Genomic DNA, 23,624 nt, shown 5'->3' on the forward strand with positions numbered 1-23,624 from the left:
AGTTTAGTGAGCATGACTTAAATGAATTCCTTTTGAGTTACATTATGCAAGAAAATGAGTGTGGGGGAGTAAAAGTTTGTTCTTACGTTTATATGTATGTTTTGAGATTCAAAAGAAAAAGAAGAAAAGAAAAAAAAAAAAAAAAAAAAAAAAAGAGGAGTGAAAATAAGTAAGAATGAACTCACGAGCGTTGATGGTTGAAGAAAGGGTCCAAAAAGTTGAATATGGCCCTAAGTTTTGTGTGATTTTCCCTTGGGTGTTCAAAGTTGACTTCTGCGTTCTTAAGGGAATTCTAAGTGTCTAATTCAATACTTTGCTCACTATTGCTTTAAGAATGTTTGTTTATCCTTCACCTTTCATTGTTAGCCAATACCCTAGCCCCGTTACTACCCTTTGACTTCTATATTGAGTGTTATGTATTTCAATTGTGGAGTCTGAACTTGGTATGAGCTTATGGTGTCACTGGTTCTCGCGTCTAAGTAGTAGCATTCCATTCATGAGATCATATCTAAACATGCTTATTAACTCCAGAAAATGCTTTCCTTATTATAACATATGTGAGTGTTCGTCTACATGTTTACATCAATCTTCTCACATATACCTAGTGTAGGGTGTGTAGTCAGAAAATCTGTGTGAAAAACGAGAGTACATCTAGTAAGAAATTGAGGGAATTCTCTAAAGGCATGTTACTACATTTGAAATGTGTTTTAATTGCTTAATTGTGAACTAGTATGTGGTGACTATGATTAAGAATGTACTTAAGTGTAAAGATGGCTCAAATCTGTGAGAATAATGATTTTTAACTTGTCATGTGCATTGGAAGTCCCTGATACGATTGTTGGAAGGTGTAGGTTATGTTTTGTTCTTTTTGTTTTGTTTTTCTGTTTTGCTCGAGGACTAGCAAAAGCTAAGTGTGGGGGTATTTGATAGGAGCATATTTATGCGACTTAAATGGCTTGTTCTCGTACATTTACGTTATGTTTCTTTAGTTATTTTAGTACTTTAAGCTATTTTCGTGTGTTTGTAGGTCCAAAGGGCTAAAGGAGCAAAAAGATGCATTTTGGAGACTTTTGGAGCACTTTTGGGCTAAGGACGGATAGTTTATGCTTGAAGCCAAAGTGTTGGACGAAATTGAAGACCTAATTGGAGCCAAAGTGTTGGAACCTTGTTCTCTTTAGTTTTAGGACATTTAAACCTTTCCTAATCCCAATCATGCCATGCATAACACACATCCATTCTAACACATTGTCATTGCACATGCATTTCCTTCATTAGTTAACCCACATGCACTTATCACTTATCATCACCACATATCATATCACTTAATCACTTATCACTTATCATCACCACTTAACCACTTATCATATCATAACCACATATCATATCACTTATCACTTATCACTTAACATAACATCCACCTACTTCACCTACAACATCCACTTCACCTACAACATCCACCTACTTCACCTACAACATCCACCTACTTCACCTACAACATCCACTTCACCTACAACATCCACCTACTTCACCTACAACATCCACCTACTTCACCTACAAATGACATAGCCATATGTTCCCTCCACTACTCCTATAAATACCCTTGCATTCATTCATTCATGGACATCTTATTTCATACACAACACACCACAAACACTTCCATTCCTTCTCTTTGCCGTGAGTTCCCTTGTAATCCAAACACCATTTTTCCATTTCCCTATTAATCCAAACACCACTCCCCAAACCATTCACACCATCAAACTATCCTTAGACCTTGTGCTACAACAATGAGGAAGAGAAGAGTGCCTAAACGTTCATACAATTCAAGTTTGAGTTGTTGGAATGTTTAGGTGTTTCTTTGATTTCAATGTTTAAATTCAATTCTCTTTGTTTGTACGTATGAGGAATGGAAGAGAAGAGTGCCTAAACGTTCATACAATTCAAGTTTGAGTTGTTGGAATGTTTAGGTATTTCTTTGATTTCAAAGTTATAATAAACTAAACCCCCTTTAGCTAGGGGGTGATTCGAAATATATGTTTATGCTTGCATTTTGATTTGATTAATTCTAATTGCGTTTCATAAGTTGTGGTTCAATTTGTTTAACCGTTTGATTGATAACTTATTTATGAATGTTTATTAAGAATGCGCGCTTAATTTTCATGCATCAATATGACGCTAGAATATAAGTGAGTTTCACCTAATAGTTACGAACTTATATTCACAAGTAGTGGAGGTTGCTTATAAACAATCGCGTTAAATAAATTCTTGGCATAAGTTTCATGCGTAGTCCATAGTAACGAATGCCTCGTCAACACTTAAAGTTTTCATGATGCTTAATGATCTTTGATTGTATCTTTATTGTGCTTTTCACGTAAAGGACTTTTGGAGAATGTTGTGAATTGCGTTGCGCTAACCCATCCAATTCATTAACTTAAGGAAAACTTGACGGTTAATTTAAGCGGACCTAATTGACCCGGGGCGTTGAGAATTAATGATTTGTTGAAATGCAATTGGAAATCGTTTTATTATGCAAGTATAACATATGTGGAGATGAACCCCGTAGCTAACTTTCCATCTATTTGTTCTTTCTTTTCTTGTTTCTGTTTTCATGTTTAATTTAACTTGTTATTCAATTATGTTAAACATGTGAAACTAATTTCTTTTTAGTTAGAGGCGAATTTGAAGCCATGGACATATGTTGGTTATGATTTGATTTACTCCAGTTATGAATTCATGAACTTTAGATGTGGGTTACTTTTCTGTTTTGATTAAGAACTTGTTTATGTATGTGGGTTGAGGGTCGACACTTAATTTGCATGCCTAAGACTTGATGCTACGATATAAGGGAATTTCACCTAATCGTTATGAACTTATATTCATGAGTAGTAAAAATCGCTAGTCACGATTGTGTTTAGTAAACCCTAGGCTGGATTAACATGCGTATTCCATAGTTATGAATGCCTAGTCAATGTTTATGATTTCCGTTGAACTTAATGATCTTTGTTGAATGTCTCTATCATGCGTATTCCATGTGAGAGACTTTGATTAGGAATAATTTGGTTGTAATGCGTATCCCATTCAATCCAATGAATCTAGGGAAATCTGAAGGTTAATTTAAGCGGACCTAATTAACTTGGAGCATTGTCATTCATCGTTTGTTGAAGTCATAACTGGGAGTCAAATTATATGCTTATGTTCATGTGTGGATAAGGAACCCTCTAACTAGTTTTTCTTCATTCTATTCCATCAATTTCGTTTGTACAATCTGTTTTGTTTCCAAGTTTCTATTTTAGTTTAATTTCGTCCAAAACCAATCCCCCATTTATTTTAAAGTGTTAGATTAGTTAGAAATACATTTATTTTGTGTTTTTACGTTTTTTTTGAGTCAAATCCAAGTGATTAACAATCCCTCCTAATCCCCGGTCCAGAACGATCCCTACTTGCACATATACTACAATTTGACAAAAAGAGGGTTTAATTTTGTGTTTTTATGAAACTTAACAGTACTATATTGTTTATGAAACTTAACGAGCGTTGGGCACACATGTTTATATTTTATGTTTTTTCTTTTGTCCTTGTCATTAAATAAAGTTATTAGATGGTCTTTGGTTAAAAAGTAAAGTTTTGAAACCTTTTTCATTAATTTTCCTTAATTTTTATGATTAATTTATTATTTTATTAAATTGATCTAATGCTATTGATTCAATTTAATTTTTCTTTGTTGCATGTGATACAACGTATTGGAGATGCAATTCCGACTTTCAAAGAATGATCTTTTACAAATTCAAAGGCTCAATTGTTTTCTGCCAATCAGGTTCTTTTAAAATAAAGAAAGATAATTGAAACGACCATGAATCATGAAAACATTCCCCATGATGCATGAACCCTCTACATTTATATTTACCTTCCGATATATATGTTGTATATGTTCATATATTCTTCAATATATATACGTTTCATGCATTACACAATTATTATTTTGCTATGTGGAATTTGTGAGTCAAAGCATATATATAAATTAGAAGCAATTTAGGGTTCGTTAAACCCTAGAAACATCGAAAAAAAAAAAAAAAAAAAAAATGGGAATTATGCCACAAGGCTACGGTTCACCCCTGCTGGCACAACCACCAACCATTGTTGCTGGCCTGCAGCCCAGCCGCGTGGAGCACATATGGGAATGGCATTGTTTAACACCTTGGACCACACGGTAGCAGCTTTTTTGGTTTCTCTACTCACGCAAGGCACATTAGGCCCTCGCCCTGGTAGGGTTCTCACGAGCCTACAACCCCAGCCTAATCCAAGAGGGCGTGCAGCTTTCTTAGACGTGCCCTACGCGTCCCTAGCCCAATACCAGCAACCCAATTATGCTGGGCCCTTTTCTTTTGTGCCCAGGCCTGCTTTTAGCAAGCACGTCGCTTGCTGGGCTTCGCCCATGCCTCAGCCTAAGTCGCCAATAGTTTTTTGCTACTAGGCTTGAACTGCCCCGGCCCAAAACCCAATCCCAGCTTCGGCTGGGCTTCACAAGTGCCAACTCACAAGCCAACCTTCCACTGCTGGGCTTACCCAGACCACACCGACTAGAGACCCGCAGCCCTCCCTAAGGCCTAATGACCTACAACCGTGCTGCAGGGCTTGTCCCCGCACTGTAGCCAGCCCAATGAGGCTAGGCCGTATTATTTTTTCGACCCAATGCCAATTTTTGGCATGCCCGCGTTATAAATCATACCCAAATATTTTTTTTTTTGGGTACTTTGGTTTATGCTGATTAATTCTAATTTAATTATCACTTAGCCCATCGCCAACCAAAGCTAATATGACTCGTCTGTCATTATGTTTGCTTCCACGATCGATCCCGTTCGGTCCCAATCTAATGAATTAATTAAAAGTGACTAGCAGTCCATTAATCTAATAATTAATCCAAAATTATTGACCTGAATATCACTTTTGGACATCAACGATTCAATAATTTATTTTTCTACTTTGAACCGTTGACATCTTGTCGCAGTCCCAAAACTCTCACACTTGAGTTCCCGAAGCAACTCAAATCCACTACACTTAAATCAGCATAATGCATTATGTGTTCTTGCAGGAACCTCTCTTTTATGAACGAATCATTCATAAACTAAATTGAACCTATAGTTTTAAATTTAGTGCCTATGAAACCCGAAGTTTTCATAAAACAATACACTCATAAAAACCCAATGTTTTTCATGTGAACCATGTCTTAGCACCCAAATGTTCTAACTTTGATGTTTATGGAGATCTTATTTCCATAGCACCAATCACAACCTTGTTCCCTCCATTCAGTGGATTGTCGAACTGTAACAAGTTTGATTTCACTAATTTGGATGTTTCTTGACACAAACCACTTTATGTGGGTACAAGACGTGAATCTCCACTTGACTATCAAGAAGCTACGAAACAATTGAAGCTAACAATGACATGGAAGAGCTGAATAAGCCTCCGCCATGGTCTTCATTCAAAAACTTATGCCCAAAGCATTACAAACAAAAATACCTCCCAAACGAGGATTCCATGACCCTTTGCCTCGCTTCTACAGACCGTTTAATCATGAAAGATATTGCCTGAAGCACACCATGATTACGTCCATGAATGAGTATGATTCTAAAGTTTACAAATCCAATGAAATTTTGACTAGAGAATAATTTTCTCGTCCTTCCATGTTTCTAGCTCGCTTCTTAAGTGGCAGTGTTGAGAACGGAAGTTTACCAAATTCTCGGATCTGATTACTACCACATATATGACAGAACGGTATAGACTTATCTTCAGGTGAAGTCTACCGAATGGTGGTGCCCTGCTTCGGCAGGGATGCACCGAAGGGCATGTTCTGCTTCGGCAAAGGTGCACCGAACGATGTTGCTCTGCTTCGGCAGAGGTCTACCGAACAGACCCCTCCAGCTTTGACTAGAGCCTATCGAACCCATGTATGGGTATGTCTTTCTCACAATCCAATTTCGAGTTTATTTTTTACAATGTATGGTAAAATCAAGATCAGCCAAGGTGTGGCATCATGCCCGAAGCATGATCTTTAGCACCTAAGATCTAAAACTTCAAGAATAACGAATATTATTCCTGAACCTCAACCCTGCAGAATCTACTTCTGTCTTGATGGAATAGATAATTGGTTATGCACTTGTTTGTGCCCCTACCAATGTCGTTGAGGAGTTTCATTCTAGTAGTCAATATGTGAGACTAATTTTGCTCCACCAAACATCGTTGGAATAGAAAAATTTTGACATGAGTGGCCTTGTTGGCCGAATCCCCTTCGTAACTTTGGTTTACTTTAGGAACATTTTTCTATGTTCTTGGATTCAAGTTTGGTGTTTATTTTAGTTATGGATAATCTTATCAATATTGTCCTCGAATACGAGTTAATTGAATCATGTTTCTTGTATACATGTGACCAAATTCAATTAAACACGTGATTAGGTACAAATGTGAGAAAGTTAGTTGTCTGAATGAATGCGATACTACGCACACTAACTTTATACTTAAATCACATCTTTAGCAACAACTTTCAGTCTATCTAACCTGAACAAGAGCATTGGCACGCTTCTCGTTGTATGAATGGTACTAATCACCATTTGAGAGACCTTATATTCTCCATGTTCGGAAGAACGTCGTTGAGTCTCAAAGATATTCGAGATGACAACGATCATAAATGAAACTATTAAAGAAAATAGAATAAAATATCTTTGCACCACTTCCAAAAATGAGTCTGAAGCTTTGCTTTGGGACTAATGGGCTGTCTTCCAACTGGGAACACGCCATATGTGGTCGACCTAAAGCCTGGTGATTAAGCAGTTTACTTGCCTTGGCACGATCGTTTAGGACACTTAGGTCGAATAATGATGCCACGACGCATACACACTAAAAAGTTTCATCTCTCTCTCTTTGTTGGCCAATCAAACACACTCACACATATACACACCCATTCTCTCTCCTTTCTTCTCGAGTTTTCCTGCGTCCGTACACTGAGAACCCCACATCCTCACGACACCATCAAAACGTCACGGATCGAGTGTTAGGAACTTACCATCACTCTCCTCTCGAACCTACGAGCTCATCCATACCTTTTTTTTGAAGAACGAACGTCGGAATCGTGAGTAACCATAAGCTCACGAGATTTTAAGGCTCAAGGTGGTTCCTAATCAAATTAATAGGGACCCTAGGTTAATTTAGGGGCTACGACCCTAGTACTTACCAGTGAGTGGGATTTTGTTTTCTATATATACGTATATATGCTTCACGCTTCCCATAAATTGTTTTAAATGAAATTACATTTTAAATGCCATGTCATACTTGCATTACATTTTAGTATTTGCATTAGCATAGCTATGCATGATATTGCATGACGCTGCGAAGGCCCAGGTAAGTTACACGTGAGTACATTGTGATGATAGTGGTTGCATTGTATTTGGTTATGCGTGGATGCATTTAGAGCTCATTATCCTGCACCTCGGTGTTAGTGCTCCCGCTTAAGGCCAAGGCATAACCTTCACGTGATCGTTCACCTCCGCACCGCACGCTCACCTTGGATCCAAGTCAGGTGCCAACCTGTCTTATAAACCATATTAGGTGGTTCAAACTCGTAGGTGACCCCGATTCATCGCATAGCCTTCACGTGATCGTAGCGCTTGAGCATACTTATTCACACCCAGCCTTTCGTATAGACCACATTAGGTGGTTCCAACTCGTGTGCATGATTTAAAGTGGTGAGCTATAGGTTCAACCGTACAGGTCACATTAGGTGACTCCGTCTGGCATATCATTTAACCTTGATTTCCATCACCTAGCTTACACCTTATATCTGCTGATACACTTTGACATGGCATACTTTGGTTTTCACGACTCTCGAGCATGATTTCTATATACGTATGTATTATTATTTTCTGGGAAATTATATGGGTTTTACGGTGAGGGGTTATTATGTTTATAAAGAGAAATGTGTTTTCAAAAGCTTTGTTTTTGCCCACTTAAGCTTTCTGTTTTGCGCCCCTCCAGGTTCTAGTTAGTTGTTCGTGTTAGTGTCTCACGAGGATTTCCAGGCGGTTCTAATAGTCTTCCAATAAATGTATGAATTTCTTTCATGTTCTGTACAATTAGTACTTGGTTTGCTAGATTGCACCTAGGTTGCCTATACTCTAAATATTTGTATCTCTACTTTAAACACTCCCACACACTTATATGTTTATCTCTAGTGTAAATTAGTTAGTTTGGTTTTTATTTACTCACATTCTCATACTTTTATCACTTCCGCTTTGCGCACATGGCTACGTCACCCTCACGTGACAGCTAACATGCCTCGATTCTGGTCGGGGTGTGTCATGCCAAGCCTACTCGTTGAGAAAATTAATTTTCTAAATCATTCCTAGCAAAGATACGAACCAACCCTCTTTTCACAATAAATTCATAGGAATATATGTGGACTAATTCAACCAAAATGCGGACCGTATAAATACTTATGATTTTGGTTGATGAATCGACAAACTGGTCACATGTTTGTCCACACACATTGCTGCTAAATCTCCTGGTCGATTTTAAGGGTTCACCACCCTAATTATTCCATAAAGGTTAGAAGACTGGATAATGCCAAAGAGTTATATTGAAGATGCTTCGACAAGTATTGCATTTTTTTTTTTGGGTTTGTAATTGGACATCGAATTCCCAGGTTCACCCCAAAATAGCCTCGCAAAGCGATTATAAAGCACAATTTAATTGATCACTTGAACCTTTGTGAACGTACCAAGCTTTCGATTTCTGTCTAGGGCTATGCAATCTTGTACGTAGTTATGTTGGTCCGCCTTGAGACCCATTGCCACCCAACATATTTTGACGTTACAGTTGATTACTAGGTACAAACCTGACGTTTCGTACTTACGCATTTGGGTGTGCATTCCATGTGCCAAGTTGCGCCGCTGCAACGTACCAATATGGGTCCTCAAAGAAGGATGTGAATCTTTGTCAATTACGATTCTCCTTCACATTAACGTTCTTAGAGCCCTTGCAAACGATCTCTTTACCGCCTATTTGTGGATTGTCACTTCAATGAGACAGTCTTCCCGCCGTTAAGGGAAGATAAAAACGTCAACGTTACCGTAGAACAACACAAATTTGCGTGGAAGTTGCCAACTATGTCTCATCTCAATCCCCATATTACACAAGTGTGATAAGTTTTCAAAATGTTGCTCTAGATGCATTCCCTCGATCTAGCAAAAGTGACAAGATCATATAACATCTGAAAACTTGCTTGTAAGGATAGACGTACTTAACGGACGTCGAATCAACATCCTCGAAGGATGTGCCGCCCCTGAATGACAGTTTGGTCGCCCTTGTCAGACGATCTAGTACACCGGCGGATATCCAATTAATCTGTCTCGGCCTAAAGCACGACAGATCACTTGGTTCATAAGATTCACTTTCCTAGAAGAGGAAGGTCACGACACACAATGAATCCATACTCGATCGCTATCTCAAATCATTTCCATCTCATGAGATTAATCCGGATTACTCCCAAGACTTGAAGTTCTTGGTCCAGTATACTAGTTTGGATGAGATAATGGAATTTGAATGAGATTATCATCGATGATGTTTTCACTCATATGGTAGCTACCGACTTAAATGAAAGTGACAATATTGAACCGTGTTCCGTTGATTAGAGACAACATAGAACTGATTGGATAACCGAAATTACAATCCAAGTTAAATTCCTTGCCAAAGTATGTTTGAACACACAGTTCCTACACTGCCTAAGGTAACCCTATTATGTTACAAGTGGGAAATGAAGCGTAATGTGATGAATGAAATAGTGCGATATGTTGCATGCCTTATAGCGCAAGGTTTCTCTCAAACGCCCTGTGATTCACTGCAGCATTACGAATGTGATTAGTGTTTCTCCATAGGGATATGAATTATGCCCTTGCATGTTAAACTATTACGTCTTATTCTGAATTGCTAGAGTTATATTTTATGTCAATGACATGAATCTCATTAAGACTCTGGAAGAGCTTGAGAAAATTGCTCGCACCTGAAGATGAAATTTGAGATGATGGATCCTGAGAAAACTCATTTATAACTTGACCTAAAGTTCAAGCGTTGTTCTGATGGTACTTTGGTCTACTAGTCGAACTACACCCCCGAAGGTGTTACCTTTGAGTATACTTATGATCTTCCATAGGTTATATACAAATGAGACCTTAAAGAGTTTATGGAATCCGAAGTTCCATATCTGAGTTCAACTTTGCGCTTTGTTGTACTTAGCTTATTACATTAGATAGGACATCTTCTTCGTAATTAATTTGTTGGTAAAGATGTAGCACTGCGCCTATATGCAACCACTGAATTGGTATTAAAGACGTTTTTCTGCTACCTTGAAGGTATTACGGATTTGGGCTAATCCCAATGCATCCCACGTGGTTCTGACCCCCTTGATCCTCGGAATGATGCTTGCCTTGTTTGTTATGTTGACGCTGGTTACTTATCAAGCCCGCGCAAAGCACATCCCTTAATGGTTTATGTTTTCACTATTAGGGATATTGCAATATCTTGGAGGTCCACGATATGACCTTAGTTGCGAAATCTTCGAATCATTCCAAGGCTCACCTTACTTCACTATGCCATACGTGAGACATGGTTAAGAGATCTTGTTCAACATATTCGAAGTACTTGCTGTTTTCATCCATCGTTGAGTCCCAATGACAATCCATGAAGACTATGCTGCATGTATCCACCTGACCAAGACATGATACATCAACAACCAAGACATATTGCATCTACATCACATCAGCAAAGCATCAGGAGATTGAAGTCATGCAAGCCGATCCCAGACAACCTTGCCAACCTTTATCGACGTCACCGCCGAAGTCAACCTTCCAGGAGCTTGTCCGAGGAATTGGTATGCCTAACTATTCATATGGAATGCTTGTAGTTCTCATTTGGAAGTTCTGCCAAACTTAGGGAGAGTATCCAAAAGTATACTCACTTGATCTTAATATACTATTTTTCCCTACGATTATGAGCATTTTTCCCACTCGGTTTTTACTACCTAACTAAATTTTGATGAGGCACCCCATCTTGGCCTAGTCATACCCTTGTGAGCTCTTCTACTTGCGTCCAGAAGACATTTAGTTTTGACTTAATGCAACTTCTCACTTTTCTCCTTAGTCTATGAGTTTTTATCCTACCTTGGGTTTTACCATAGCAAGGTTTTGTGAGTTTTACCTTTTATGCATTCTTCCATTGATTTGAGACTCGCATTCGCTTATTGTGCCGACGACTTTATCAACTGTACTTACTTCATTGCTGAAGACCTGATGCATCATTTAGTTGAGTATTTACACACTCAAGGGAGAGTGTTGCAGTCTTATTAAATTAGGAATGTGATCATATAAATCTTATCATATCCGGGATATCCTTACGGGATTCTACCATATCTCTTAAACTAGTTATTATCCTATTATAATGGTAATCCTATTGGGATAAGGAATTTACATTCCCTACTATTATAAATGGGATGAGATAATACACACCTCAAAATTACACATCTTTTCTCTCTCTCTCTTTATGTCGCGCCCCCTCTCTCTCTAGCCTCTATAATTATTCAGTAAATTATGCCTATAACACATTTGTAATTAAAAAATAATGAATAAATAAGATCCTTCATAATGATCCAACTCTCTCTACTCCTGATACGCCCAATGGGCGGTGGGCCAATCAAACAATTGGACTTGAATATTGGGCTCGGCTAGCTAACTTCTTACCAATCATGTTGTGCCGTGCATTATTTAAAGGAAACTTTAATGAAAAGTTCCCAGTACCGTTTACTTTAACGAAAAACCTCATTTTTACACTAAAAAGTCAATTCTGATACGATTCACTTTATCCTTTATTTTGTCCTTATCGTTAAAACTTAAAATTTTCAAACTATTTTAATTAATTTTCCTTTATTTAAATGGGCTTGGTCTGTGTCATGCCTTACTTAAATGGCTGTGGCCGTGCTGTGCTCAGCGCATCCATCGACTTCTTTTAGCGATAAAATAAATTAAAACTGATGTGCATCAACTTCTCGACTCCCATGTCCAAATGCATATCGAGTTTGACACAATTGTTCATTACTAAGGAATTTGATGAAGGGGCATCTTACTATGAATCACAAGAAATCAGAGACTTCCTATTAGGAGAACCACAAGAAATCAAAGACTTTCTCGTGACGGAATCATAAGATATTGGCAACTCAGGAAACTATGGAAATAAAGTCTCAATACAGCAAATCAAATCTCAGAGCTCTTATCTTCTTTAGGAGGTGCAAACTGCTTGCAAAGCTTGGATCTCGCCCAAGGATCCAAAGGAACTCTCTGAGGTGGTTGGGGGGCTGGTGGTTTTGATTGTCTGAGCTCATTTTCTCTGTCAATGAACCTATACAAGTTCGCCAACACATAGTTAGAATGTAGCCCAACATCAACCAGTATTGATCAAAACAGTCAGTGAACCACTGCGTGCTAGTAGAGTTATCTGATGGATAGAATTGTACTTGTTACTACTGAAAATTATAAGAAAAACTGAGGACAGTGTATTATTTAAGCAATGGGGTAGGCAGACACTAGACAAGTAAATCGTATTGCTTATGTTTTTTGCCTATGCTTCCCATTTTCTTCCTCTTGTTTTTCCATCCCAAGGAGAAAAGTGAGGGTTTAGAAAGCATCACATATTGGACAATCAATGTCCGCAAAAATTTGTAAATTAAACAAACACTGCAAAATGAATTCAGTATGGCAGACAAGTATACAAAGATGGCAAAGAAGGCAGTTACTGAGGATCAAATATATCAATAAAATGCAAAATTACCCCATTTGTTCATATATAATCTTTGTTTATTTTCCAAAAGACTCCTACCCTATTAATATGAAAAGGAACGACAATTGCCCATTTACGGACATAAAATGAATGCATGCATGCACCAAATGCACTCAGATTATTTGTTAATCATCGTACTCCCAGTAATTCACTTCTCCTTTTGGTATATAGGAGGGACAAAGGCCCCCAAAAGAAGGAAACAAACTACATCGAAACTGTCCTTGGTTTTTTTCTCAGAAATGTTTTTGGACATATTCTCGATATTTCATTTTGGTGCTTGATTTCATTTGGCATTTTTTGGCTTCACTTGATTTTATTTTGGATTCAAATTGATGGGTTCTGTTTGGGTGGATTTGTTGTCTCTTAGTTTTTATGTTCAGAGATAACACATACGAATATGCCTATATATTAAAATCTATACGGGTCTTAAATGGACCATTTATACCCAAAGGTTAAAATGAGTGGCCATACACTCTTTTACTTGGGTATTTGAGCATGGGTAAAACCTACCACCTTTACAAGTATTTAAATTCGACAAACATATTTCTTTGTTCTTTTATTTGTTTTCGCCAGACAGACAAACATACTTCAATCAACAAATAAATAACAGCCTTACTCAATATAGGCCATAGGTGCAGCATCACCAACTCGTATACGAGTCCGAAGTAGTCTTGTGTATCCACCTACTCGATCTCTGTAACATAATATCCAACCAATGTAACAAATGAAAATATAGAAGACTTAAAAAACAAGAGGTTTGAGGTTCACTTGTATCGATAAGCCATTTCTGTAAATAGCTTGTGAAGTACATTATCCCCACGCACGAAAGCAGCAGCGCGCCTTGCGGCACACAAGGAGCCCTGTCTCAATATTGAAAGAGAACAGAATCACGTGAGAAAAAAAAATCCATACAAATGGATTTACAATGAAGATATTTCCACAACTTTGCACCGCAAAACAAGAGTACAAGCATATTTCAAATTTCGATACATCATGTTCATATAGCCAAATATTGAGTTAGAACTTTGTTAAATACCCTCATAAAGTGTTTATAGATAAAAATAAAAGGGAGCTTTAACGAAAAGCTTCCGGTACTGTGCACTTTAACGAAAAGCCACATTTTTACACTAAAAAGTCAATCTTGGTACTATTCACTTTACCTTTTATTTTGTCTTTGTCGTTAAAACTCAAAGTTTTCAAGCCCTTTTCATTAGTTTTCCTAAAATAAAATTACATAAAAATATTCACACACGAATGTCAAAGCACTGTATCAAACTACCAAGTTCTGGTTAATATAGAAGACTTTCAAATAAGTGATATTTATCATGAAGCTCACAGATGACTGTATCGGTTCTATGGGGCATGACTTATTGGGCATTGGGTATTCTTGGATTTTTCAATTAGATATTATTTTTCTTGTAGATTATGCTGGCAGATGCTGGTTTACATCCAACAATTAACCCCTTTTCCCAAACCCAAAAGAAAGTAAAAAGGTATATGTAATCTCTCTAATCAAATATTAACATATGCATTTCGGTAGATATTTTTTACCCAAACAACAGTCCGACTAGTGTTTTTCTCATTCAAACAACTAGGGACGCTTTCAACAGAAAACTGATGCAGGACCCTACGACTAACACACACAAGGTGATCAAATCATCAAACATTCACCATGTTTCACACCCAACAACTAAAGAACACTGGGTGATTGAATCACCAAATATAAGCACCTAACATGTTTTTGAACTTAAAAATTTTGAACACTTGCAACTCAACCTCACTCCAATACTTGCACCTCACATTTCAATCTCATGTTGGACTATCTACGATTGCATAAAATTTTCTATCCAATTGGAATAACGTCACAATTTACAGAATTGCAAACTTGGGAACTAGGAGTTACTCAAGCACGTGTTCCTCATATACAAATCAGAAGGTGTGTTATTTCAAACCTATTCATTTCTGTAATTATAGAGAAGCAGGGCCTATCTGTTAACCGAAACAGTCACTTTAAGATTCTCTCCGATGGGCTATAGCATACATAAATCTCTGTCAACGAAAAACTTCATCTTCTAAAAACAATTATTAAGTATAAAAATGTAGAGACTGGAGATTTGTAAGAAACTACCCGTAAATGTAATACTTAAACACAATTATAGCAGAATCAATACATACATCTTTTCCAAGCTGCACCATTTTATCAGCCTCGCGACGGATCTCCTTGGCCTGCAAATAGAACAAACAAAACATTTAAACATAAAGTTTAAATTTCCCGAAACATCGAAGCTTACGGTGAAACTTTTTGTCCTTATAAACTTGTTGGACCATGGCATAAAAAATGTTTCAGGGTTCAGGCACCAAAAGAAAAGGAATTTTAATATAATTATTACAAAAAATACAAAATCATAGACAGAAGAGAAATATAATCAGATAGTTTTGTCTCAATCAGAGAAATTAACTAAAACCCTAAACCCAGAAAACCCCTAAATTTGTAAAATGTGGGAAAATCCCAACAAGTAAATGAAAAAATGAGAAGGAAGAAAAAGAGAAGGAGGTACCTTGGAAACAGTAGTCTCAATGCGCTCGTGCTTCACCAACTGCGACACCATCGTCCTGCGCATCAAACCACACTAATTCTTTCAACCATAATTACATTAACATTTTGAGCTTCGAAAGCTAAATCTGTGAGATTAGGAACCTGAGCATGGACATGCGGTGACCCGTGGGTCGGTTTAGCTTCCTGAACTTCGTCATCCTCCTCCCTTGCGAGCCTCGCGTTCGCACACTGACAGTGAGAAGAACAGGGGAGAGCTTGGAAAATTGAAAAAACTAAAAGCCCTAGGTTCGGGCTTTGGGCTTTGGGCTTTGGGTTAAGATTCGGGTTTGAGGGAACCGTGGACTGAGCCGATCAAGGTTGCAGATTTGGGCTCAAAATTCAGTGGATCGATCCTTACATTGGGCTGAGCTTAAACATAAGAGCTCAATTCGAGAGATATATGGCTTATCGTCGTTGCCCTTGGCCCAAATATTCCCAATGGAGTTTTCAGAGGCCCAAGTATAAAGCTTTGATTAATAGTTCCTTTTTGGGCTAAGCCCAACCCCTCCATTCTCTCGCCAAAGAAATCAAACTGCAGTATTGCTAACTCATTGTGAGATTAAACCCACTGCCCACCTGTTCCCCCTATTATCGTTTGTTCAAAAAAAAAAAAAAAAAATTACTTTTTGGGTGGAATCAAAATTATCAGAGACTTTGCAAGACATTTAAGGAAAATATACACAAACTAAATATCTTTGCCAAAACTTATGTTTCAATGTGAATGTAGTGCCTACCTAACTTTTTGTTAACAAGTTAGTCAGATCAGATCGTTTTATTTCTCAAGAGTAAAAATTAGTAGAGAGCTCTAAAGAACATGTTTATTGTTGAAAATAATATTTAGGGTAAAGTACGAAAAACTACTTCAATTATTGGTATCACGACACTTTCATACCTCATTTTTTAAAATTGACAATGTTATACCTCATCTTTAGAATTTGGTCCAATGTTATACCTTCTGTTACTTGGCCGTTTACTTTTCAGTTAACTGCTAACGTGTCTTGGTCCGGGTCCCACTTTCTATTAAAAAATTAATAAATATTATTAAAAACTAAAAAAAATCATTTAATAATTTTTAAATATTAAAATAACAAAGAAAACTTAAAAAAAAATAAAAAATAAAAAAACCTTTTGTTCGTACCCTTTCCCCACCCCCCCCCTCTTCTCTCTCTTCTCCCTTCTAGTCCCCTTCCTGCAACCCAGAAAAAAAAGGAGGAAGAAGAAGAAGAAAAAAAAAAAAAAAGAACCGAATGTGCAATCCAGAAGAAAGAAGAAGAAGAAGAAGAAGAAGAAGAAGAAGAAGACGAAGAAGAAGAAGGAGGAAGGAGGAGGAGGAGGAAGAAGGAGGAAGGAGGAGGAGGAGGAGGAGGAGGAGGAAGAAGAAGAAGAAGTAAGAAGGAGGAACCCAAATAAGGAGGAAGAAGGAAGAGGAAGAAGAAGAAGAAGAACCCAAATAAGAAGGAGGAACCCAAATAAGGAGGAAGAAGGAAGAGGAACAATAAGAAGAAGAAAAATTAAAAAATTAAAAATTAAAAAAAAACCCGAATTTGCAAAAGAAGGTGACAAAAAAAAAAAAAAAACCTAGATCCCATTGAGGTGGAATCGGGAAACCTTCGTGACCTCCTCCTTCTTCTTCTTCTTCCTCTTCCTCCTTCTTTTTCTTCCTCTTCTTCTTCCGGGGGGGGGGGGGGGGGGGGTGTTACTAAGGGGTTTTTTTTATTTTTTTAAATAATTTTTTTTACTTTTCTTTTAATATTTAAAAAATATTAAATAAATTTTATTTTAGTTTTTAATAATATTTTATTAATTTTTTAATAGAAAGTGGGCCCCGAATCAAGCCACGTTAGCATTTAACTGAAAAATAAACGGCCAAGTAACGGAAGGTATAACATTGGACCAAGTTCTAAAGATGAGGTATGACATTGTCAATTTTAAAAGATGAGATATGAAAGTGTCGTGACACCAATAGTTGAGGTAATTTTTTGTACTTTACCCTAATATTTATTATGTGATTGTTCACCTATTGGATCATATGTAATATACTAATAGTTCCACACTTTTTAGTGTATATCCAACACCTATAAATAGTCACCCTAATTTAAAAAACACATACTTGGATTTCTCCTCTCAATCTCTCTCTCGTCTCTCTTTATTATCTCTTTCTCTATACTTTATTTCTAACACGTTATGAGTTCTTTATAGATTTATTTTTGTGTGAGCTAGAGTCATTTTGTAATTTAAAGTTTCTCGATACTCAACCATTGGACTTCATGATGCTTTCAATTGTTCTTCCTTCGTTACTACATAAATCTTGTATGACAAGAGGAATCTATGTTAAAAATAAAAAATAAAAAATAAAAATAACTTCTGTTGTATGTAAGTTTTAACCTTTTTTTAGCGTGAATTCAATTTGATTCGTTGATTCTAAATAGTTGAGAGTTTAAAGTTCCTCAAGTTTTAATTGTATAACCAAATCATACAAAATATTTTGGTGGATGTACTTGTGCTATTACAAATTAGGCATATTGTGCACAACTCTGCCTCGCCAAAACATTTGGTGCTTTTTTTTTTTTTAACAAAGTTTTCATTAAAAACAAAAGAATAATGGTTGAGGCTGTTTTACAATTTTTCTATGAATTTGAACTCAGTGGATATGACTCAATTTTAGATATAAGACTTGTCTGTACATAGAGAAAAATCATTTTATTCCATTCTTAGTGGTTGAGTTTTATCTCCCACCTTGAGTTTACAAATAATTAATGGTTGAGATATATTCGAATAGCTAAGCTCTTCATTTATTTATTTGTTAGCATTTTTTATTATGGTGTTAGCATTTTTAATCATTTTTTCAAAGAAGCTGCTACTTTTTCTCATGAATTGTATTGCATAATCATGGAAGTAGTGTACGCTTGTCATTAATCAAAAGCTCAGTGACCAAATAATGGCATGATTAACATGGTCATTCATGATCCACAATGATGTGTCAGATTCTAATAATCCATATGGACATTTTTTGACACCTCAACTTAGTGTATTTTGCACATCCTTGGAAGCATTGCTCACACAAAAAATTGGTCATGAGACCATCTAAGTTTAAATTGACCTTTGATCCCCTTTTTTCTCAAGAATTTAAAAATGTATTTGTGAGCTTAATCAACATCTAATTGTGGACTATTTGACCTAGATGTATTTGCAAGATGGTCATACTATTATTTGCTTGTTATTACATACGCATTTTCCCAAATTTTTAGGCTATTCATGTCATTTGTGATCAATTTTGAGCACACAATTTTTCATGGCTTACCACAAACTTTAAACATTTTATTCATTGCTATTTTTTGCTTGGGAGATGTTACATCCCATATTGCCCAGAGGAGTGAATCCTATAAGCCTTATATGTATATTCTCATCTGTACCTAGCACGAGGCCTTTTGGGAGCTCACTGGCTTTGGGTTCCATAGGAACTTCGAAGTTAAGCGAGTTCGTGCAAGAGCAATCCCAGGATGGGTGACCCATTGGGAAGTTCTCATGTGAGTTCCTAGAAACAAAACCGTGAGGGTGTGATTGGGGCCCAAAGCGGACAATATCGTGCTACGGCGGAGTCGAGCCCGGGATGTGGTGGGGCCCGAGCCGGGATGTGACAGGAGATGCATCTTGATCACATGAATCATCATGATCATTCAGTTGACGTTTAGGTTCTAAACTTTGAACTCTCCATAGAAGGGTATGATCCAATTCTCTAAGTAATTCATCTAAATATTTTTGTCCTAGATGTGACAATGAAAGCCTCGAAGAAGCACTGTACTCAAGCAATGAAGTACTTATAAATTGATGATAATCGATAATTTTGATTAGGATTGTGCTATCCGCACACCTCTTATTAATTTATGTCGTTTGATTATCATCAATTCCTTCGATCTGACGATTAAAAATTAAGAGAATGTGTGGGGAATAAAAATATGTGTGTGTATATCAGACCCCTTTTTATTATAGTAGATACTCATATTATTAAGAGCTCATCAATCATATTTTTACATTAAGTTGATGAATTGTAAAAGGGTTGGCCAAGTGCAAAGAAGTAAATTCAATTTTTGAGAGCCATTGAAAAACTTGGAAGAAGGGACCTATAATTTATACCCCAATGTTATTCTTAAGTATTTATAATGAAGTGAAATTACAGCAGAGACATGAGTATTTTATTTTTATTTTTTTGTCGTCATCTAAGTAGCCGCATTTGTATAAATACAATGTTACTTAAGACGTGAGACTTATGTGGAGACTACATACTAACTCCTTGAGAATTTAACTCTCGAAACCATTTCTAAAAATATGAAAATGCCATGAATTTTTACTTAAAGATTTCAATTTACAAGCATAAAACTCAAAATATGCATTCAATACCTATTCCAAATAAAATTGGTATATATTGCCTTAATAAGTACTTTTGTTTGTTTGAAATTATATTGTTGCAACATACTCTTGAAGGAGCTCAGAGTTATGGTAGAACTCTTGGATAGTCTTTAAAGCTATTTAGTGTATATTGCGTGTATTAGCCATGAAGTCTAATCAGTGGCGGATTTAGGAAATAATATTAGGGGGCCAATAAGAATAGTGCATGCAACGCACAATTTTTTTTTTACCAAAAATAGCATGCATATCGCCATTTCATTGAGTCTTGGTAGGCCTGAATTCATTTGGAAAGGCATATTGCACACCTGTTAATGCCTCATTTGTGAGGGTAACTAACATGTTTCAAGGTTGCTCCCATATGAATGCTTAACAAAGAAACACACTTATCTTGAACAGACTAAAAATGTTTGATATCATTGCATGCCATTAATATGCTTGTCCAAGAATGATGATGCTTTTTTATTCATTGAGATCACCATTTCATTCACACTTCTTTCAGACATTTTATCAAACTGTTGGAGATCATGTATGAAGCCAACTCTAATTTTCAAAAAGGCAGCACCCAAGGTATCCATGGACATTCACTGAAGTTCGGAGGGTCAGTACCCAAGGTATCCATGGGCGTTCACCGAAGTTCGGGGGATTTGAAATTGGGTACTAGGAGGAATATCCTGCAAATAAAAATTAACCTTGCACATTAGACTAGTCAAATAATGAACTAGTCAACTAGTTACAAGTTAGTCAGTGATACAAAGTGCGATTGTAACAACGCAAAATAACTGACCAATATGTTCAACTAATTAGATTCTCCCCAGATTAGTTTCACAACAGTAATTCCTAAGCCTGAACACATTTACATATCAGTTCATTATGCAAACAATGATAACAAAGGAATTATGAATTAAAGTATGCTGGATTGACTAGTCAAGCTCACTAGTTAACTAAGTACAGATTCGTCAATTAATCAAACACATTTCTACGAATCAAACTTAGTTCACGATGAGTTATCTTAGTCAATAACAAATCATTTCATTGCTCATAATATGCAATGTAAACTTAGTCTCTAACACATCAAATAATAATTCATAGGATGCATGAAACATATGCAAATAAATAAGATATGTGGACAAGTTTAAGAAACAAAGAACACAAGAAGTTTTTGGTCGGAAAAACCCACCTTTGGGTTAAAAAATTGGGGACTCTCCACTGAGTCCAATCCACTAGTGACATCAATATTCATACAGAGTAACCACACAAGCTCAATTCCTAGATCCTTCCTACAGAGTAGCTTGTACCTTTGTGCAACCTTGCCTTTCACAAGATGGATTCTTTCGGTCTTCACGAAGTGGCAGCTCCTCCTGAGATCTTCACCTTGTGGCACTGAAACCAAATTAATTTATGCAAATGATGTTATGATGAAGTTGATGCAAATATGCATTCGATGTCTAGTCATTTTCAGCAGTCAAACACTTGAAAGATGAAACCGACGCGAATCCAAAAAGAGGTCAGTTTAAAGATTTGAAACTTGAAAAACTTGTCCACCAAATTAAAACAAAACCATGAAGATAATGCTAACCTTAATATGCAGTGATTGGATGTTTGATGCATGAACATGGTTTTGTGACTAGGGTTTCAATGAAGAACACAAGAGGTATCTCAAAGCTAAAATCAACTCTTTTTCTGAAAATGTAAAACTCCTAGCCAAAACAAATGAGCATATAAAACGAATTTAAGCAGGCAAATTCAAAGATAGGTTTAGAAATATCCAATGAAGAACAATACCCATAAAATATGCTTGATGCTCCTCGGAGATCTGACATATAGATGAAAAATAAAGCTTTAAAAAATTGTCCAATCTTAAACCCCAAAAACCAAATGAACCCTAGATTGGTCTTTATAAAGAGGGCTGAGTTTTAGACAAGAAAAGGGACAAGAAAAGTCACGTGTCATGTGCAAGAGAAATATGGAGAGATCTAGGGTTGGAAATCTATTTTCAAGATAAAGCCATCAGATGGCCTATGTGGGTTGTCTTAAAGTGTGTGTCCAACTTGCGTTAAAATAGTGAGAAGTTTTGACTAGACAGAACCACTAAACAGAATGTACTGGAAATAATGGCATGAAATGCATATGAATGAACAAACCCTTGATGAGAGTAGTTTAGCTCTTGAGATGATATTTCCAGCAGCAAGATCCCAAAGTAGCATTTAAACCCTAAATCTAACTAGAGCATGTGTGGTTCAATTTACAACATTTGACAAGGGAAGCCAAACAATAAAACTAAACTTCACAATCTCCCTTTGTGGCTTTCCTTGACAAAATAACTCAAACTCTATAACAAAATTCACTCAACCTCACACAAGAGAACCCAAAGGACGAATCCTTGAAAGAATTACTCTTGACAAGAACAAGTGAAAAGTTATCATGGTTAAAGTAATTGCAAGGAAGTAAATTGCTTAGCATTGAACATGATTGCAACACAACTCAAATTTTCAAATTTAATTTTTCTCTCCCATTTTGTCATGGCAAAGGCAAAGGATCTAAAATGAATGATATGCCAATTCATTTAAACAAAATACATGATATGCCTATTAAGCTCATGAATGAAATGTACAACCACAAATGAAAAGGCAATAAGAACGAACAATCAAGATTAGGCACAAGGTTCACATTATAGCATGGCAACACAAGAAAGACTGATAAATGATTTTGCAGTGATAGTAAGAACAATCCAAGGACACAAGTACAATAGTAGCAAGATAGTCAACGCAAACCATAAAGGTATAATTCTTGGTGTCAAGACATTTAAAGCAAGTAGCTTGTCCAAGGAAATTGTTCAAAAACAAAACAACCCACAACAAAGAATTACACCAGGAGTATCTTAATCAAGGTACATCAGAAGAGAGGTTCAAAAACAATGCCAAAATAGGTCAAGTTTGTCTCGTAAAAATTTGAACTCCCCCATAATTTGTACTCTCCAAGACGGCATCTGAACATAAATATCAAAATTTGCAGAAAATACACCATGCAAGGATAGCAAAAGCATAGCGTATAATGAATAGTAATAGATCATGTCAGTATGCTTAAGCAAAGTGTAGCAACAATTAAGCACAAGTAACTGAACCAGCTCCGCCACAAAGGATGCATGTGATAGGAGCATATTTAGGCGACTTAGTTGGCTTGTTCTTGTGCATTTACGTTGTTATTTCTTAGTTCTTTAAGTCTTTTAAGCCATTTTCGTATGTTTTCAGGTTCTAAGGGCTAAAGGAGCAAAGAAGTGCATTTTGGAGCCTTTTGGAGCACTTTTGGGCTAAGGATGGATAGCTTATGCTTGGAGCCAAAGCATTGGACGAAATTGAAGACCAAGTGAGCCTAGAATCGAAGGAAGAAGGAGGAATCAAGAATTGCAAACTAGTTTCCATTATGGGGAGTTTCTATTCTTGAAAGGTTTCCAATTATGCAAGTTTCCAAATAATGTGGTTGCCTAAATCACATGTTCTAGAAGCCCTAGACATGTGCCGCAACTTACCTTCCTCTTCTCTCCCAAAATCTGCAAGATTATGTCACAATCCCTTTCTTAAAAGCCTTAGCCGAACCTATACATTCCTTTTCTCCCAAAATCTGCAAGTTTGGCACTTTCCCCTTCTTTTCCTCCCTTGTGCCGCAAGACTTAGCATTTTTCCCCTAATTCCTGATTTCAATTACCTATTCTAAAGGGATTTAACTTAATTCCTGATGCTTAGAATTGATTTAG

At 36.7% G+C, this 23,624-nt stretch overlaps 1 protein-coding gene across 1 annotated transcript; it reads right to left on the reverse strand.

Annotated features, from left to right (window-relative positions):
* Nucleotides 1–12,164: 12,164 nt before the first annotated feature.
* On the reverse strand, nucleotides 12,165–15,685 carry LOC137720433 (uncharacterized). The gene is made up of 6 exons (XM_068459500.1): nucleotides 15,569–15,685; nucleotides 15,429–15,483; nucleotides 15,046–15,096; nucleotides 13,639–13,730; nucleotides 13,487–13,564; nucleotides 12,165–12,432 (listed from the first exon to the last, which is right to left on the reverse strand). The coding sequence occupies exons 1-6, from the start codon at nucleotides 15,622–15,624 to the stop codon at nucleotides 12,288–12,290; spliced, it is 477 nt and encodes a 158-aa protein (XP_068315601.1). The 5' UTR covers nucleotides 15,625–15,685; the 3' UTR covers nucleotides 12,165–12,287.
* Nucleotides 15,686–23,624: the final 7,939 nt, after the last annotated feature.

The sequence above is a fragment of the Pyrus communis genome, chromosome 16, assembly GCF_963583255.1.
Source record: "Pyrus communis chromosome 16, drPyrComm1.1, whole genome shotgun sequence".
Taxonomy (NCBI): Eukaryota; Viridiplantae; Streptophyta; class Magnoliopsida; order Rosales; family Rosaceae; genus Pyrus; species Pyrus communis.

Bases quoted from the DNA above. Each gene is read 5' to 3' on its own strand.
- LOC137720433 (XM_068459500.1), bottom strand. From the start codon at position 15,624: ATGACGAAGTTCAGGAAGCTAAACCGACCCACGGGTCACCGCATGTCC. The intron at 15,097-15,428 runs GTACCTCCTTCT...TTCTATTTGCAG, and splicing joins TTGAGACTACTGTTTCCAAG to GCCAAGGAGATCCGTCGCGA. The intron at 13,565-13,638 runs GTGAACCTCAAA...ATTATGTTACAG, and splicing joins GAAATGGCTTATCGATACAA to AGATCGAGTAGGTGGATACA.